The sequence below is a fragment of the Diadema antillarum genome, unplaced genomic scaffold, assembly GCF_040938485.1.
Source record: "Diadema antillarum isolate AM-2024a unplaced genomic scaffold, OU_Dant_1.0 seq00000927_RagTag, whole genome shotgun sequence".
Taxonomy (NCBI): domain Eukaryota; kingdom Metazoa; phylum Echinodermata; class Echinoidea; order Diadematoida; family Diadematidae; genus Diadema; species Diadema antillarum.
The window spans coordinates 791,406-804,335 of record NW_027271778.1 but is presented as its reverse complement, the minus strand read 5'-3'; the positions used below and the strand labels follow the sequence as shown (position 1 = coordinate 804,335).

Here is a 12,930-nt window from a genome sequence, read left to right as displayed (position 1 = left end):
TCAGGTGAGACATGATATCCAGGGAAGTCTTATCACTTCAAGCAATCAGACTCCCTTTTCCTCTAGCTCTTTCTCTTTTCTTCACATCACTGTCAAGTCATGTCATGCCACAGCAAACGAAGGGTGGCAGCATTAAAGGCACTACAAGACAACATCAGCAAATGAAGCGTTTCACATGCAGCGCATACAGTACGGCAGGTGAAAATGTGTCGAGAGTAGCAATGCCTTCATTCAGTGTGTGATCCCCTTTATATCATCATGAATTCCTTCGCAATGTCACACTCATTCCTAAGTGAGTCAAACATTCTCTTCCTTCTTTCTTTTACTCCCCGTTACACATTTCCTTGAATCCAAATGATCTGGAATACAGCGTATTTAGAAGACAGTGTCGAGAAATAGTGCAGAGACACCATAGATTCAAAACAGATCAAGCAGTATCAAAAACTGCTCTGCAAAATGAAAGGACAAAACAACTGTCTATTGCAGGGTCAAGACATAATTTGTTTGTTTATGATGAAACTTGTCCTATAAGGAAAGGTCATCATTGTGCGGTTATGTGGCAGTTGAGTGGATATTAACATGCCATTTAATGCAGACGGGAGTACAAAACGTGCTTCTTTGAAACAAAAACATTACACAGACATTGTAAAGCTGCCTCCCATTCAAATACCCGGCGGTCAAAGACATTGCAAGTGCTGCAATGTACATATTATTGTAACTCTACTCAGAGGGAATTCTACCTACAAACACACATTGGCAACTGAAGAAGACATTCCAACAAGGGAGGATTCTATGTCGCATGGCTATTAGATACAAACCTTTTCCTGTAATGGCCAATTTTAATATGATCCTAATGGACCCCTAGTGACTCAGTGTCCTCAAGAAATCACCACTTCGCAGTCTCATTCTCCACCTTATGTGAGGTTCCCACTGTTGTGCGAACAGCTACGCATGCCATGACTGGCCATTGGTAGCTGATCGTGGAATTTTTGTTTGTGTCTATCATTATTTGCGCCAAGATTCAAATCGTGGTCTGAGTCCTGGAGTGATCGTGCTGATCGTTTCATTTCTTGAGGTCACTCTTTGCAATAATAATGATTGTAAAAAAGATTTGGACAGTTCAAAAATTGTCTACGGTCAACATGGTTGCCATGACCTCAAGATCTGAGATGACCACAAGCACTCCATGATTAAGATCACAATTTCAATTGTGTTGGAAATTGTGATAGACATATACAAAAATTCCACGATCAGCTACCAATGGCCAATCGAGGCATGCATAGCAGATAACACGACAGTGGGAATCGAGCATTTAATGCTAACCAGGAATTTTCAATGGCTGCCATGATCCAAGTAAGTATACACATGCCACAAATCCACAGAAGAATCCCTGAAATCATTGCTAGCCTCAAAGGGTTTTACTGTGTTTACAAACAAATCTACTGCCTGATTTTGAAATGCTGCACAATACCAAGCACATACTAAACAAGGCCATGATATTGGTATATGATGCCGTAAATTGAGCATTACATAAAGTCTTCATTCAAATATCAAGACATCAAAATCCATGGAATATATCTAATTTTATATTAAATCATCAGCTTTTACTGATTTGCACATTGATTATTTCATATCTGCAGTTGAAGAGGAATGAAAAGGAAAAAAGAAAAGTTCATGAACTTTTTAGTCAAGTCTATTATCAGTTACAAAAGATTTCTAGATTCCAAACCATACTCTAAAGCCAAATGAACAAAAGGAGGCGTCCTCAACCTTGCCTAGAAACTTAGTCCAAACATATTTTCCGCAGAAAGACGATGCATGAACAAAGCATGAAATATTTCAACAATTCAGGGACTTAGGCCCTGTTTTATGAAGAGTTATAATTGATTATATAGTTGATTTGTATCATGAGTCTATGGCAACCTGTGTGGTATTACAAGGGAATTTAAAATCGATTATATCTTTTGATAAAACGGGGCCTGAGTCACAAGTGTAACAGTGTAAATGAGGAAACAACTACATTGACAACACACTTGAAATACACACTTTGGTATGGAGACACGATAAGGTAGCCGGGGGCTATAGAATAATCTTAACATAAATGAATATTACAATATACCCATCAGTCTTTTTTGTTCCTTTGTTGTGCAATTCGCGTCAATAAAATTCACATCAATAAAATTCGCGAAGAGTAACATTATCGCTGTGATGAGAGGATTCTCCAAATGTCAAAAGGAGCCAGCATTTAAAGTTCTTGTAATATCTCATGTTGGAAAGTCCTGTTTTACACTGACTCAAGGAAATAGATCATGCACTCAGCAGCAATAAAAGTGGGTCTATGCCATACTGGGAATGAAATTTCAACAATTTTGCAGCTAGCCACCCAAAATTTCTGTCTGAATTTCCTTCTCAGCGAGGGGAAGTTTCATATCTGCCTGGGTATCTGCCCAACTCTCGCCAAGTTGCCAAAATTCAATTAAAGAGGAATGCTGCTCGTTTTTATCTGTGTTGTGAAGGTGAAAGAAGGTGAAAGTCCTGAGAGGGTCTGGTCGGGTTTCAGATTAGATCTTTATCTGATACGTTTAGCACAGCGGACTTGGCGGATTCACTTTAATTTGCATCCCATTCGGCGACAGATATCTCCCCTCACTTGTCCTGTCTGACATTAAAATGGAGACATATTGTAGGAAGGCAGAGACAGGACTTTACAAGGTGAGAGGGAGGGAAGTGTAATTGGTAAGAAAACAAACAGATTTGGGAATTCCCCTTGCACTTGTTTCTACATTCATAAATGACAGGCATCTGTACATATCACTGCGCACTTCTTTAAACATTCTTTAAAGAGTAATTAGACACTCTGTCATTTAATTCTATCTCAACCATCCCAGTCACAAAACTTCCCTTACTGTAATACTGTCAAGGATTTTCAGTCATCAGTAGACTTTCTTTTGTGGCTACTTCCACAACAACAAAATCAGTCTTCCACACTCATGTCAAGCTCGTGGAAATACTGGTAAAGTTCATATCTCTCATATAATGCAAGTAAAATTCTCTTTGAATAGTGTAAAGTATTTAACCCTTTAAGCGTCCATGCACTAAGCTTACCTTGCTAAGCTTTTTCACCAGCATTCAATAATCCCTCCAAACTCTCCCATATAAGAATGATGGGAATTTTGTTTACCGAGAAAGGTACATGTAGTTAGGGAGATTTTCTCTTTATCTTTTTTAACTGTTACTTTCATGAACAAGATCATATATGCTACATCTGTATTATTATGAACAAGTAAAAGAGAAGGAAGGCTAATTCCTTCTCTTTTGCTTGGTGTTCATCATTATAAAGATCAAGCATACAATCTTATTCTCATAGAGTAACACCAAATTAGAAAATAAGAAAAGAAAATCTCAGAAACTTGGTCCTGCTATAGAGTTAGCAAGTCCACTCTTGTGTAGGAATGTGCCTCAATCCAACAGGAAGGCCATGGTGACATAATAGGGATTAGGAGGATTAGGTAATCTCAATCTACTGACAGGTACCACTTTCATATGGGAGTGCCATTTGGTAAAGAAAGCATGGGTGCCAATCAGCGAACATCACACATTAAGGGCTAAATATCAAGTTGGACATGGATAATGCCACACTTCTGTTTCTCATATTCCACTCTACATTCTCTTACACTTTGAAGTGACATGATAAAGTCTATCATTATCATCACCATCATGATCACACAATCATTATGATCAGATACACAGTATACACAATCATAATGCACTGGATGAAAAATTGAGCTTTAGGCACACGCTTTCATTAACACTGTGCACGGCTAATACGTGTCTCTGCTTCCATGGAAACTCTTAAGCCATGACCCGTTTCTGTCAAATCCATGCCGACCAATAAATGTGTGATTCCCTTAGTCTCAACACGTTTTGACACGCACGAGGGAAAAAAGACATTTGCCGATGTCCTAAAAATGTTATACCCATTCATATCGGTTCCCTCTGGGCATTCCTAATCATATCTATGACAATTTCATATTGACTTGTCCATGCTGGGTAAAGGTTCACTCCATTCCACTGCATTTCCAGATGTTTTTCTAACTTCACGCCAAAAAGTTTTCATGAACTCTGGTCAAAACATGCTTTGTGGCATGGAAATACCATTGGCACCAGCATGATTTTTATTTTCTCCGAAAAATGGGAATCGAATCTCCTTCATAGGATCTAAAAATGCCAACTATGTACCATATCAGCTCCTGATACGCTAAAAAATTGTAAAGATCACATCATATCATCACAATGCTGTTGTAAACATAGTCAAGAATTACATGGTATGACCCTTCCTAGCACCAAAGATAACACTTCCATACAGCATTACAAAATGAGTTCAACATGTTACAAAACTGGTTTAATTAGTTGAGAATGCAAGCATATAATTTACAAAACTATAGAAATCGTTCTCACGCTGAAAAATAAAAATACAAAGGATGTGATAGATTCCACACACCTGGAGTAAACACATTGCAGACAACAGTAGGGAGTGGTAAAAGGCAAGGAGAAGGTGTTTTGTTTTGTTTTTTTTAATGAAAACTGCCTAGTGAAGACAGTACATCTAAAGTAGATATGAAACTATGCTAGATTTCACACACCTAGAGTAAACACATTACAGACAACAGGAGGGAGTGATAAAAGGGAAGTATAAGATTTTTTTTTAAAAATAAAAATGACAACTGCCTAGTGAAGACAGTACATCTAATGTAGATATGAAACTACCTCTAAACAAACATTTTCCCTAAATAAACCCCTTTTGTTTGTTGCCTTTGGACCTCTGGATAAAGACATAAGGGGGGAGAGTAGACCAAATATTTGCTTTTCCACACTGACAGAGTGTATTTTCTCTACATTTTACACTCGATGAATAAATATCCATAAAGGAACAAACAAATGTACTAAAAAAAAAAACAACCCTAACTCTTTCTACAGGCCAATCATAAGAAGTACCAATCTGAATAGTTGTCTTAAATGGTTATATAGCCTTCTGTTGACAATTCTTTTTTACTATGTAAGAAATTTTGTATAAATAACATTATGAGTGCTTCCAAAAGCACACCCACACTAAAACCTTTGCCTGATGTACTATTTGCATATCCTACCCAAAGTGCCTGATAAACAAGGGTACGAGACAAGAGAAACCTAGACAAGACACAAGCCAAACACGTTAGAAAAATGCAAGCATTTACCAGAATGTTTGTGATCCGAGGCTTTGCTGGTGTCCTCCGGGGCTAGAGGAAGCTCGGCGTACTTCTGGAAGTGAGATTGAAGCATCTCGACGTTGCCCTTGACTACCAGCGTAAGATGCGGAAGGTCCTCTGCCCCAAGGAGGAGAGACAGGTGCAGAATAGTTTGACACAGCTACAGATGGAGCAAAGAGGGAAGAGCCACACACAGAGAAGAATAGGGTGATAAATTGACATGAAAATGTTTGACAAAACAACAATGAACCATGAAAATGAAGAACCATGAAAATGATTGGCATGATTTAGAGAAATAGATATGTAAAAAGGCAAGAATATTGAGCAATACAATCTGTGAGCAGAAATGAACATTGATTATATGCTTTACCTCATTTCATCCACACCTTCACTTTCGGTGCCATATTATGGCAGTTACCATACAAATTTCATGCAGTTCATCAAAACTCTATTCTTTTATTGTTTTCCTTGTACCCCTATTTTCCACTTTAGAGAGAGAAAAAGAGGAAAATAAAAATTCAAGAATAACCACATAGAGCACCCTCATTGTTAAGCTCCAAGAAGCCATCTATTAAGTTTAAAGGATGATGTACCAGCTGATATAGATTTTCTGTCTGCCACAAACTTGGAGCCATGGGGTGAAGTGACACAATCAATTATCTCTCAACCACCACCTGATTCCCGGGGCAATACTGGTGGGAAGAGGGTGGTTTCACAAAGAATTTAAGCTGATTTTAAAAGTTAATAGCAACTTAAAATCATGGTATTGTTTGTGTGTCTTCAAAGTATTCTAACTCCCTGATGGAAATGAAAATTTGGAGACTTTTGTATTCAGCCATCAAATTACAAAATAAAATAAGTAACAAGGAATTTGTCTGTAAATTTTGATAACAATTCAAACTGGCTTCTGAAAGCATTAGATAAAACTGAACAGGAAAACCAGCATAATACCACATTCTTATGAAGTTAATATTTACTTATAAGATTGATTTTGAAGATTCTTTGTGAAATGCTCCCCAGATGTATCAAATCTGCATAACTGACAACCGATGTGACTGACATAGCAACAGATTCATTCTTTCATCTCTCTGGTTTCTGATGTTTCTGATGTTAAATCCTCTCCTCCATGCGCCATTTGAACACACAAAGTCATGAATATTCATGAACAACTACAATGCATGTATATTCATGAGACACACGCCATCTTACCTGGTCCTTGAGAGTGTCGCGGTACTTCAGCTCCGAGATGTCCGACACTTCCCCTATGACCCCGAGCGCCTTGACTAGACAGCACCAGACGCTGACGTACTGGTCAGCGTGGCCGTAGTCTGCCCTCTTGAGTGGGATGGACAGTGCTAGGGCCCCATTGATACGCACCTGTCACATTAGATAAAAGACATTGCAGACATTAGCACTCAAGAAACTTTAATATCCTGGGCCCGTTCAGACTAGGGAGTTCTTGTATGGTTATACGACATATGGATATATCACATTTCGGTGTGTCTGAAAGCTCTTATGTATCAATATACGTCGTTTCGATATATGCAGTGTTATCCATACGCTGTTTATTTGTGTCTGGATGCTCTCATATCCATATTACATATGGCTATGAGATAACTTGGTGCATCTGTTAATAGATGTGTTGCTGAGAAGGGGAAACTACAAGATTGGGCAGGCAAATTGCACTCTACTTGTATATCTCATTCATCTCCTCATAGAAACTAAAAATGGGAGAATTTTACTTACTTGTCAGTTTTCATTCTGATAACAAGGTTGCTTTCCTTTATAACCATGACTATACTAATCAACTCTGAATTGAATTTACCAAAAACTATTTCAAATAACATGTCAGGCTAGAAAGAATGAAATGTCATGAACACAAGTTTCTTTCCTGGATCTGCAAAAAGAAACAAATCTCTGCGAACAAGTTACATATAGATATGGAGATAAACAGAGATAGAAAACAGAGAGACATACAGCTACTGTATATAATACAGAAGTGAAGAATGGGTGGATATTACATGGAAAACTGACTGAAATTATAGAGGAAAGAGATAGACAAAGAGGAAGAAAGTAGAAAGTCGTGTAAGATAAAATATTACATGGAGTTTAGACAGAGCAGATTTCTAATAAAGTAGGAACCAGTTGTGGGAGCCATAGCACAAAAGTGTTAGAAAGCTGCATGTATGAGGAAATAAGATGACAGCAGGTATATACACATATAATTAGAGGTGGGCTATAGAGGGTCAATTTTAGGTCATATTTTCAGAACATGCTCATCACACCTTAGTTTGATGACTTTTTGCCTACTGACACCATTTTTGAAAAAAAGAACGAAAAAAATGCAAAATCCGGGGTGCCCCGGCCGAAATCGTAAAAAATCCAAGATGGCCGCCGTTTTGGCTTCAAATAGACAATTTTGGCTATAACTCAGCAATTTTTTGGTCTATTGTGATGGTTTTGGTGTCTAACCCCATGTTTTAGGGGTCAAGGAAATGGATTATCTTGATAATTTTAGTGGAAAACCTAAGCTTTTACATGAAACTAACCTTTTTCCCATATTTAGGGTTAAATTTCCTTCTCCTTTACCCCTACCCCAACCGCCATATTTTGTCTTTTTTCCCGCATTTTTTTTCAAGTCATGTTAACTACCATACTTTTAATAACAAGTTCTAGCAATCCATTTTTTATTCTACCGACAATACAGCAAGAAATATACAAATAACTTACGGTATATAAATGTACAGTATGTGTCATGCCAATACTGGTACAGCTGTATGTGGCTGGTGCATTCAGAATGCATGGTAACTGTGGAACCAGTATTAAATACTGTATCTGCTTTATAGTGTCCATTAACATTTTGGTCCTAAGACCTTTAACAATATAAATAAATAAATATAATAATAGATAATAACAAATAACTTACATTATACATGGTTTACATATATGTGTCATGCACATATCGGTACATGTATATAGTGTGGCTTGTGCATTCAGGATGAATGGTACATTGTAACAGAAGCCAGTGCTTATACTGTATCTGCTTTGTAGTGCTGATAAACATTTGGTACATCTGTATTCAGACATGTAGTGCATGACACGTATATGTAAACCATGTACAATGTAAGTTATTTGTATTTCTTGCTGTATTGTTGCAAGAAAACACCATATTGATAGCTAGGACTGGTTATTAAGAGTATGGAAGTAGTTAACACGACTTGAAAAAAATACGGAAAAAAGTGCAAAAAATGGCGGTTGGGGTACAACTGTAGGGGTAAAGGAGAAGGAGTATTTATTATTATATCTATTTATTTATGTTGTTAAAGGTCTTAGGACCAAAATGTTAATGCACACTATAAAGCAGATACAGTACAATACTGGTTCCACAGTTATCATGCACTCTGAATGCACCAGCCACATGACCAGTATTGGCATGACACATACATGTATACCGTTAAGTTATTTGTATTTCTTGCTGTATTGTCGGTAGTAAAAAAAAAATCAGATTGCTAGAACTTGTTAATAAGAGTATGGTAGTTAACATGACTTGAAAAAGTACGGAAAAAAAGTGAAAAAAATGGCGGTTGGGGTAGGGGTAAAGGAGAAGGAAATTTAACCCTAAATATGGGTAAAAGGTTAGTTTCATGTAGTAGCTTAGGTTCTACACTAAAATTATCATGATAATCCATTTCTTTGACCCCTAAAACATGGGGTTAGACACCAAAATCATCACAATAGACCAAAAAATAGCCGAGTTATGGCCAAAAATGTCTTTTTAAAGCCGAAACGGCGGCCATCTTGGATTTTTTACGATTTCGGCCGGGGCACCCCGGATTTTGCATTTTTTTCGTTCTTTTTTTCAAAAATGGTGTCAGTAGGCAAAAAGTCATCAAACTAAGGTGTGATGAGCATGTTCTGAAAATGTCACCCTCTATAGCCCACCTCTAATATAATGACATACACACACACACACACACACACACACACACACACACACACACATCAGTGGAAGATTTTTAAACAGCATTTAAAATAGAGTGAGGATGAATTGATGAGAAAAAATAGAAATATTATCTCTAATCACATTTCAGCAATCAAGCATATACATGATTGTACTTGAGTATTGTATGAAAACATTAAAATTTGTTTTGGTCAGTGAAACTGAATTTGTGGGTCTGCAGATAAGACTAGGGTAGGAAACTGCAGAAGTTTCAAGACTGTTTATTTACTTCACTGGACATTACATGGCATGTGAATGATGGGGTGCTAAAATATTCATAACTGCATGATATGTGAAAACAGAAAATCTATGGTTGGAAACCTCTTGGACAAATATTGGAACTTAGGGGCAATTTTGAATAAGAGAAAATATGAAAATAAAAGATGACTGATGATACCATGGTGGACAATAGCACACAGATATGTAATTTGATTGATAGTTATTTGAAGCAAACTTGTAACACTGAAAGTTTATTCATACATCAAAGTTTTAAAAGAATCATAGGCCTTTACTAAGTTGAGTATTTTCTTTGTAACTGCATCTCTCTTTAAGGCCCCGCCATACTAGAGCGAATGGCCAACAAATGCCCAATGAATTCGGAAATTTGAAGATATGTTCGCATCCCTTGCTAATATTAGAATAGTTCGTAACATGTCTGACGTTCTTCGTATTCCTTTGTATATCTTTGCCGTCTGACAGGGTCAAATGACAAGGGGTCAATGAACTTGCCCTGATAAGCATTGTACTCGCTGTATTGTAGCACACTCTCAATAACTTCCCACAAATTTGATTTAAGACCACTAGACCCACACCACAGGTACATCACCTGAAGTTCCTGGTTTAAAGTTTGAATGATGGGTGCAGTCCAAGAAAGTCAAAGGTTAAAATGTCAATGAATTCTCTACTAAGCACAGTACAGTCCACCGTATTGTGGTGTACTCATAAACACTTTCCATATATCTGAGCTGTGGTCACCAGGCTCATACAACAGGTGCATAACCTAGTATGCCAGTCAGGTTTTAATGTGGATGAGATCTGATGGGTTCAAAGGTCTAGTGGTCAATGAATTGGCCTGATGGTCACTGTACACATAGTTCTGTCATGTGCTCCCAGTGATTTTCCATGATTTTCCATGATTTTGAGGTCTGGCCATCAGGTTCATACCACAGGTGCATCACCTAAAGATGTCAGTCAATTTTGAATTTTGGAGAATTCCAACAAGGTCAGAGGTCAAATGGTCACCAAATTTTACCTGTTAGACAGTGTATATATAGTATTGTGGTGTGCTCTCAATGCCTTTTCCATAATTTTGAGCTTTGACTACTAATTCAACACAACTGGTATGATACCTTAAGATGACAGCTAAGTATGTAAATATATTGGTGAATTCTGATAAGGTCATAGGCACATGTGATGCATCACGCGTTCCCCCGGGGTACCGTAGTATCCTGGGGTACCACGTTGTGTAGCGCCACGTCACGTCCACTCGAGGACAGCCGCAGAGAAATGCATGCACTGTGTGTGCGTGTACATAGTCATTCCCATGCCACTGCATGTTATACGATGCATGCATGGTACGTTGTGCTAGCAATAGTGTGTGCTTCAGCGCAGTGCAGTGCAGTGCAGTGCAGTGGCTAGCACGCGCTAGCTCCAGCAACAAAATAATTTCCACTTTTTGGTTACCCAGGGTACAACCTTTTTAAAAAAATAGATAATTCCACAAAATGGCTGATTTTCATTTGGTACCCTGGGATACCATTGATGTCATTATATGTTAACAATTTTTTCCTGATTTAAATGGCATATTCTGTGTGTTTTAATACCTTTCAACAGTTTTGAGCTATGACCACTTAACTCACACCACACACACGATGTCAAAGTTTGACTATTGGTTATTACAAGTTGTTTATCTTTAATTCATATATGGCTTATTGTGCATTTTTTGCCTTTTAATGTAAGAAGTATCATTTTTTATTTTGATTACTCAGTAGCTCAATAAGTGCAATTTGCAATGTGTGTGTGGTTGTTTTGCATGTGAGCATGTGTTTTTTGATACAGTGTTGTTCGTGGATTGTGCATATGTATGTGATAAGTCGTGTGTGTGTAGTAGTCTTTTAGTGATGCACTTCAAAAATGAATCATTTTTTTTTCTTTAAGAGTATGGCATTTAGAATTGAAATAAATTGCATGACAAGTTTGCAGTTGGTTGGTGTGACTGTTTTTGTGTGTACGTGTGCAGTGGTAATTTGTTTGTTTTTTAATCATTCCTTCTCAATAATGATATACTGTGTGTATTGTATAACATATCTAAATTTTTATGTTCTTATGTATTTTGTAAACAGGAATTACAAGCCTTTGGACTTTTCACCTGTCTGCAATGTTTTGATGGCATTAAACCTGATTTATTCTACTTTATTTATTGTAGGAATTCACATAGAACGCCTGGGATTTTGGACATGTTCAAAATAAAAGAATCGGCTCCGGCATATCCTTGCAAATCCATATGAATAGCTAATGAATACAAAATATGTCAGACATGTTAAAGAACTATTCTAGTATTAGCAATGGATGCAAACATATCTTCAAATTTTCAAATTCATCAGGCATTCACTCTAGTGTGACAGAGACTTTAGAAAGATGTTTTCTTTTTTGTTTCTTTTCACTACTGCAGAATAAGAAACGGTTACAAATCTGACTTGTTACTGTAACAATGAAGGCATGTTTGCCTAAAATAGAATTAACAGAAAGAACTGTAGAATCTTTGAATAGCTCATACATGAGTCTGCTGTGATAACAATGGAACAAGTGCTGTAAACAATGAGAAAGAACAAAGGAAGAACAGGTGCAAAAAGTGGGTGTGGCTACATATTGATTTCTAGATGAATAAGAGAAAAAAAAAACATGAACACTTGTAAACATGAACACCTGTTGTGAAGATGACATCCAAGCCACATATTCCTAGTGCATGGCAATTACTCATGTTGTCTCAACCCTTTGGAATGCACACATCTGTTATCCCAAATGCACCTGTGAAATTATTTTCTTGGTTAATGATTGACTTCCATTGATTGCCAATGCCAGCCTATACAGGGTTTTTATTTTCTTATGTAAACATTTCAGCATAGCCACACAAGATATATTAGGCGTTTTCACATCAGCCCGAAAAAAATCTAAGCTCGAGATATTTTTTAACTTCCCAAGTCAGAAAATAGCGCACTATTTCGAAACATCGGGCTGATGTGAAAACGCCCATTGCCCACTCTGATGTTACATGATCTTTGCACAGACTGTGATCTATTTTTTGAATGAGCACAAGAATAAACACAATTATAAATGGCAGGTTTCAATGAATCACACACCTGGCAAGCCAGTTGTGACCTGTGCATAATGAGTCAGTCATCTATTCACCTCAGAACACTTCAGAGAATAAGCCATGTTCGCATGGTCACGCTATCATCGATCATATGTAGATTAGCTCCTAACTACGAGAAACATTCACACAGTGCTTATCATGGATGATAGGACTCATAGTTAGCAAACAGCAAGCTAAACTCGAAGATAAAATCTGGAGGTGCGGTGCTCTGCATGCAATGACTCGTATTTTACGCATATCGAGCATTTCAACACAGGTGTTCACATTCACAAGAATTCAGTGCTGACAGGGGTCAAGCTTAACCACAAGCT

General features: G+C 37.4%; 1 protein-coding gene across 1 annotated transcript in view; it reads right to left on the bottom strand.

Moving 5' to 3' along the window:
• LOC139741414 (HEAT repeat-containing protein 6-like) overlaps window positions 1–12,930 on the bottom strand; it is a 92,533-nt gene that overhangs the window by 13,654 nt on the left and 65,949 nt on the right. Inside the window, exons 21-22 of the mRNA XM_071652000.1 lie at window positions 6,456–6,623; window positions 5,235–5,406 (exon numbers count right to left, since the gene is read on the bottom strand). Coding sequence (XP_071508101.1) covers window positions 5,235–5,406; window positions 6,456–6,623 — 340 coding nt within the window. The remainder of the gene's footprint in view (window positions 1–5,234; window positions 5,407–6,455; window positions 6,624–12,930) is intronic.